This window comes from Chelonia mydas, chromosome 26 (genome assembly GCF_015237465.2).
Source record: "Chelonia mydas isolate rCheMyd1 chromosome 26, rCheMyd1.pri.v2, whole genome shotgun sequence".
NCBI classification, from domain to species: Eukaryota; Metazoa; Chordata; order Testudines; family Cheloniidae; genus Chelonia; species Chelonia mydas.
In genome coordinates, this window is record NC_057859.1 from 14,796,977 (window position 1) to 14,803,962 (window position 6,986).

The 6,986-nt window shown below is 66.5% G+C and overlaps 1 protein-coding gene across 1 annotated transcript; it reads right to left on the reverse strand.

Moving 5' to 3' along the window:
- Positions 1-1,647: 1,647 nt before the first annotated feature.
- Positions 1,648-6,026, reverse strand: LOC102944865 (neuropeptide Y receptor type 4-2). Its single transcript, XM_037886530.2, has 2 exons — positions 5,899-6,026; positions 1,648-4,475 (listed from the first exon to the last, which is right to left on the reverse strand). Exon 2 carries the CDS (start codon positions 4,431-4,433, stop codon positions 3,330-3,332), a length of 1,104 nt encoding a protein of 367 aa, XP_037742458.1. The 5' UTR covers positions 4,434-4,475; positions 5,899-6,026; the 3' UTR covers positions 1,648-3,329.
- Positions 6,027-6,986: the final 960 nt, after the last annotated feature.

The window sequence follows — 6,986 nt, forward strand, 5'->3', positions numbered from 1 at the left end:
GGAATGGGTTCCCTAGGGAGGTGCTGGAATCTCCTTCCTTAGAAGTTTTTAAGGTCCGGCTTGACACAGCCCCGGCTGGGATGATTTAGTTGGGGATTGGTCCTGCTTTGAGCAGGGGGTGGGACTAGATGACCTTCTGAGGTCCCTTCCAGCCCTGATAGTCTGTGATTCTATGAACTGGCTCTCAGCCTCACCAACACGCGACGGGCGGTGCTACCTCACGGCAAACGAGGAGTATAACAACAACGCTCTGCCAGTAACCAGCGTGACAGCCTGGGTAACACCTGCAGGGATAAGTCCCAGAGCTGGCGACTTTCGTGTTGACACCGCGGCCGCTTGTGGAGAGCCGACACACCGCGAGTGTTCGCTAAAGGGAGCTACTCACATTTCGTCAGCTTGTTCCATTTATTCTTGATTATTACAAAGAATTATCCCCTTAGAAAAGCCGCGGCAGTCTGTGCATTTCGATAAGATACATATTTATAAATTGGTTACAAACATCGACTGTTGGCCAAAATATCCCCAGGCCCCACCCGCTGGGAGCCGACATTCAGCACTGCGTCAAGAGACGGGCACAGAATACGAGTAGGCGCCATCAGGGTGAAAGCCGTGGAGAGCCGGAGCCGGTTCGCTAGAACTGGTTGTTAAATGTAGAAGCCCTTTTAGACCCGGTTGTCCCGCGAGGGCTTCTAAATTTAACCGGCCAAAAGTGGCATCTTAGGCGCCGACTCCAGGGGTGCTCCAGCCCCGGAGCCCCCAAGGGGAAAATTTGGTGGGTGCAGAGCCCCCCCTGGCAGCTCCCCACCCCACCCCCGGCCCCAGCTCACCTCCACCTCCTCCCCTGAACGCGCTGCCCCACCATGCTTCTCCGCCCCCCCGGCTTCCCGCGAATCAGCTGTTCGGCGGGAAGCCGGGGGGGCTGAGAAGCAGGCGGTGGCTTGGCGCTCAGGCTCAGGGAGGTGAGCTGAGGTGGGTGGGGGGGCGTGAGGAGGGCTGCCCGCGTTGCAGCAGGTAACCCGGGGCGGGGGGCGCGCAGGGGAACCCCACCCCCCGCCCCAGCTCCCCTCCGCCACCCTTGGCCTGAGCCCGAAGCCGCCGCCTGCTTCTCAGCCCTCCTGGCTTCCCGCCTAACAGCTGATTCACTGTTCGGTGGTGGGGGGGGGAGGGGGGGGAGAAGCAGAGTGGGGCGGTGGGTTCAGGGGAGGAGGCGGAGAGGAGGTGAGCTGGGGCCGGGCGCGGGGCGGGGAGCTGCGGTGGGGGCTCTGCACCCACCAAATTTTCCCCTTGGGGGCTCCAGCCCCAGCGCACCCAGGGAGTCGGCGCCTAAGGTGCCACTTTTGATGTGATCAGTGGGGGAGCGGCCACTCCCCCTGCTCCCCCCCAGCTACGCTCCCCCGCCCCTCGGAGCCAGAGGGACCTGCCAGATGCTTCCTGGGAGCTGCCCCAGGTAAGCACCGCCGGGACTCCCCATCTCGCCCCCCGGCAGGTCCCTCTGACTCTTAGGGGCAGGGTGGGCACCCTCTACGGTGGCCCACGAGACCCTCCGGCCCAGTTCTGGGGGCAGTCAGGGGACAGGGGAGGGGGATGGATGGGGCAGGGGGCCCGGGGGGGGGGGCATGTCAAGGAACACGGGGGGGGGTTGGACGGGGCAGGAGTCCCAGGGGGCGGGGGTGGGCAACAACCCCCTCGTAGGATGAGGAGGGAACCGGTTGTTAAGATTTTGGCAGCTCATCACTGGGTAAAAGGAACCCATTAGCTAAGCCCCTGGGATTGGATCAAGCAAACTCAAAATGGTTCACAAGTGTCCAGAGGAACAGCTTTCGACTGGCCGGGTCCCTCTGTCCTGTTAGCCCCAAAAACTGCAACCTCAGAGCCCCGGAAAGCGATTCTGGACAGATACCGACTATGCAAGTGACTGAGTGAGCTCGTGGGCAATACACTAAGGGGGAGCGATTTTCCACCAACGTCAGGAAGTGGAGATCAGGAATATCACTCCGCAGTCACCGGGTAAAGGCATGTGACTGAAAGGAGAACGAAGCACAAAACTCAGCGGTGAAAAGTAAATGAGATCTCGGAATTCTTTTTCAGGTTGAATAATCTAAGGTGTTACCGGAGTCACAGAGAAGGGGATTTTGCTTTTAGAAAACCAGTGAACCATCTCTCCACAGCACCCCTTTAACAGCCCAGCCCGATTGCTTCTTTTTTCACTTCAAAATACCAAAGAGTGAGTGAAAGGAATGTCAGTTTCTTGTTTTTTCTTTTTTTTTAAAATCAGGCATTTGGGAGTTTTAGGAGATCATCAAAAATCTCTGAAATCAAGGGCACTGTGTATTGTTTGGCAAACAGGAGAATTTTCGCAGGTCTCAAACTAGGTGCTAATGCCCCAGTTACACATGAAAATGGCGATTTTCTTGCACGAGTCAGCTGTTCTCATGTGCTGCTGGGTAGTCAGGAGTGACGGTGCTCGGAGACCACGGCAAGCAATGAGCCTGGCAGGAACGCCTAGGACACAACAGACAGATTCGAGATGTTCTTTAAATGCACCTGGAATAATTTGTGTTTGCCTCCCGTAGCTGCAGACCTAACCCCCGACTGCACATTGAATCGCCCAGCCTGGCAATGCACCCACCATCTGCGCATGGGGGGGGGGCGGTGTCCCCCTTTGAAAACTAGCTCATCCAGTACTTGGTAAAAGGACCCAAGCAGGGACATTTCCGATGTGATAACGATGCTTAACCCTATGACAGCGCCGCTCAGCCCGCCACGCCCCTCCCGAGCTGTGCGACCGCGAAGCGTTAACAGCCCCATCTGAATGCTGGGGAAACGGCGACAGAGGGGTGAAGGCCAAAAGTCTCTAGGCTGAAAGCTGCGCATTCGGCACCTCACTCCAGAGTTCAGCGCCCGATTTCCACAGGTGCTGAGCCCCTGCAGCCCAGCCCTTTGGCAAACCCAGCCGGGACCCATCTATGGAGCTGGGCCGAGGCACCAGCGCTGGGCCATCTGGGGCAGTCAGACACCCACTGCTCCTGCATCCCTGGGGTGCCTCAGGCCGCTCGGAGAATCACCAGGCTGAAAATTGGAGACTGAGTGAGTGGCTCCGCAGGGAACAGAACCCAGGACTTCCCGTGGCCAGGCTCTGGCTGGTTTCTGTGGGACTCCCCAGAGCTCACTCCCAGGCTCCCTCTGGATCTGAGCTGTGCCCGAGGGAGGGGCGGAGGGCTGCCCTAGACGTGCAGAGAGTGCGTACAGCAGAGCAGCATCCCCCCGCCCGCCGGGCGAGGCTACGGCGGGCTCTGCTCCTGGCCCCAGGCGCTGGGGGCAGCCGCCTGTCAGGCGTCGGTGGCGACCCCCCCGCTGCGCAGCGAGGCCTTGGAGACCTCGGTGCTGACGGTGGACAGGGGGACGCTCTCGTACGTGTCCGTCTCCCCAGCGCAGCTGCAGCGGTGGAGCAAGGCTTTGAGCTCCTGCTGGAAGTTGGTGTTCAGGAAGCCGTAGAGGACGGGGTTGACGCAGGTGGAGGCCATGGCCGCCAGATGGCAGAGGGAGAAGAGCAGGTCGTGGTAGCAGCCGGAGATGGCCTCGGGGGCCCAGTCGTACAGGGCGTTGAAGACGGTCAGGGGCAGCCAGCACACGGCGAAGGCGGCGACGAGGCAGGCCAGCAGGACGCTGACCCGCCGGTGGCTGGCGGCGCGGGGCCCGTGCGTGGGCCGCTCCAGGACATCCTGCCGGCGACGCAGCCGCAGGAAGATGCGGCCGTAGCAGGCCAGGATGAGCAGCAGGGGCAGGCAGTACTGGCCGAACAGCAGCCCCGTGGTGTAGGCCAGGCGGTGCCCGTCCGACGGCCACTTCTCCACGCACACCAGGTGGCCGGCGAAGGCGTCGAAGGGCAGGCTGAGGTTGCGGAAGGGCTCGTCCGTCAGGACGCTGAAGGCGAGGAAGGGCAGGGAGACGCAGCCCGACACCAGCCAGGTGACGCTCACGGCCAGGTAGGCGTGGGTGGCCCCCGGCTTCCAGCCGGTGGGGTGGACGATGAGCTGGTGCCGCTCCAGGGCGATCCAGGCCAGCGAGAGGATGGAGACGGTGACGGAGACGCACTGCGCGAAGGGGCTGGCCTTGCACAGGAACGCGCCCAGCACCCAGCGGTCCATGAGGGTGTAGATGACGGTGACGGGCAGGCACACCACGCTCATCAGCAGGTCGGAGCAGGCCAGGTTGGCAATGAAGATGCTGGTGACGTTCCTCATCTCCTTGTGCCGGGCGACGACGCAGAGCAGGCACAGGTTCCCCACCAGCCCCACGGCCAGCAGGGCGCTGTAGGCCACCACCAGGACGGTGCTGTTCCCCACCGAGGGGCCGCACGGCCCGCCCTGCTCCCAGGGCAGGCTCAGCCGCTCCGAGACGTTCAGGTACGTGAGCTTCAGCAGCTCCTCCATCCTCTGCCGGGGGCAGGACACTCTGCTCACAGCGTCCCCAGCCTGGGCCAAGACAGGGAGCAAGAGCTGGGGAGGGCAGCACGAGGGCATCGCACCATGCGGGCCCCCGGCTCGCCGACAGGCCGCCATGTGCCCGACCCATGCCCAGCCCCTCCCCCCGCAGGTCCAAGCCACGCCCGGCAGCCCCCACATACCCGGGCCGCTCCCAGCGCCCCCAAGTGTCTGAGCCGCCCCCAGGTCCCCCAGCCCCATGTGCCCGAGCCGCTCCCAGTGCCCCCCGGAGCCAAGTCTGATGCCCCCGGGAATCCTAGCAGCTCAGCATCCGCGCGTGGCCCTGCCCAGCGTACGGCCCCCGATGCCTGAGGCCCCCCTGCTCCCAGGTGCCCGAGCAGAGCCCACCCCATCACCTATCCCAGCGCCCCCCGCGTGCCCCAGCCAGACGTGGTGGCGCCAGGGGCCCTCCTGCAGGGGTGCCGAGGGGAGTGGGAGGTAGAGGGGAACAGGGCGCCGGCGGGCTGGAGGCGAGGTCCCAGCAGCGCAGGGTGGGGAAGCCTAGCGGGCACCGCAAGAGGCTGGGGGGCTGATTTAGGGGATTGCTGGAAGGGGGATGCCCAGATCCATTCGGGGGGGGGGCAGAGCCCCCGATGGGGCCAGGAGAGCCCCCACCAGGGTGGGCAAGTCGGCTCCACGCTGCTGTCATGTGGCATCCTCCCTTGGGTGCTGTGCCGGAGGGAGCCCAGCGACCTGCAATGGGCTGGGGTGGGCAGGGGCTCTGGGCCCCCAGAGGACAGACAGACAGACAGACACCCCCCCCCCCCCAGCTCCCAACAGACAGACAGACAGACAGCTGGACAGTGTCTGATGGCAGGCGGAAGGGGTTTACACAGCCTGGGCGGCCAATACCCAGGGGGCCCATGGGGCCAGGCCCCTCCCCCGGGGCCGGGGGGGACAGTGCTCTGGCCTGGGGCGGGCGGGGGGGACGACAGGGTGAGGCAGTGAAACCTCCGACCCCCGACCCCCACCGTCCCTCCCTGGGAGCCCCCCACAGTGGGGAGCAGGAGCCAGATGGTGCATGTGTGTGTGTGCGGGGGGGGGGCGATGTGTGTGTGTGTGCGGGGGGGGGATGTGCGTGTGTAGCTCTGTGTGGGGGGGGCGATGTGTGTGTGTGTGTGCGGGGGGGGCGATGTGTGTGTGTGTGCGCGGGGGGGGGGATGTGCGTGTGTAGCTCTGTGCGGGGGGGGGCGATGTGTGTGTGTGCGGGGGGAGATGAGTGTGAGTGTCTGCGGGGGGGGGGCGATGTGTGTGTGTGTATCTGCGGGGGGGGCGATGTGTGTGTGTGCGGGGGGGGGGGGGCGATGTGTGTAGCTCTGTGCGGAGCCGAGCGGTGCCTCGACCCCCAGGATCGAGCCGGGGCAGCGCGGCCCAGGCCAGGAGCCCCCCGCCCCGCACGGACCCGCCCCCTCACCTGGCTCCGGCAGGGTCCGGCCCGGCCCGGCTCGGCTCCGCAGTGTCTGGCCCCGCTCCGGGCTCGCGGCTCCGCGGCGCTCCCGGCCGGCGCGGGAGGGGCCCGGCCCGTCTTGAGGCGGCGCGGAGACGCCCCGGGCCCCGCCCTGGCGGGGGCGCCCTGCGAGGCGGGGGCGGCTCGGGGGGGCCCAGCCGGGATCCCCCGGCAGCGGGGGCTCCGCGGGGCTGGGAAGTGATGGGAGGAGACACGTGAACTGCAGGAGCCTCCCGCCCCCCCCAGCCCTGCGGTGCCCCTCACTCCCGACCCGCAGCCCCCTTGTACCCCAGCCCTGCCCCCCCAGCCCTGCGGTGCCCCTCACTCCCGACCCGCAGCCCCCTTGTACCCCAGCCCGGCCCCCCAGCCCTGCGGTGCCCCTCACTCCCGACCCGCAGCCCCCTTGTACCCCAGCCCTGCCCCCCCAGCCCTGCCGGTGCCCCTCACTCCCGACCCGCAGCCCCCTTGTACCCCAGCCCGGCCCCCCAGCCCTGCGGTGCCCCTCACTCCCGACCCGCAGCCCCCTTGTACCCCAGCCCTGCCCCCCAGCCCTGCGGTGCCCCTCACTCCCGACCCGCAGCCCCCTTGTACCCCAGCCCTGCCCCCCAGCCCTGCGGTGCCCCTCACTCCCGACCCGCAGCCCCCTTGTACCCCAGCCCTGCCCCCCAGCCCTGCGGTGCCCCTCACTCCCGACCCGCAGCCCCCTTGTACCCCAGCCCGGCCCCCCAGCCCTGCGGTGCCCCTCACTCCCGACCCGCAGCCCCCTTGTACCCCAGCCCGGCCCCCCAGCCCTGCGGTGCCCCTCACTCCCGACCCGCAGCCCCCTTGTACCCCAGCCCGGCCCCCCAGCCCTGCGGTGCCCCTCACTCCCGACCCGCAGCCCCCTTGTACCTCAGCCCTGCCCCCCAGCCCTGCGGTGCCCCTCACTCCCGACCCGCAGCCCCCTTGTACCCCAGCCCTGCCCCCCAGCCCTGCGGTGCCCCTCACTCCCGACCCGCAGCCCCCTTGTACCCCAGCCCTGCCCCCCAGCCCTGCGGTGCCCCTCACTCCCGACC

What these genes read in the sequence shown, in the direction of transcription:
- LOC102944865 (XM_037886530.2), bottom strand. Translation starts at nt 4,433, where the DNA reads ATGGAGGAGCTGCTGAAGCTCACGTACCTGAACGTCTCGGAGCGGCTG.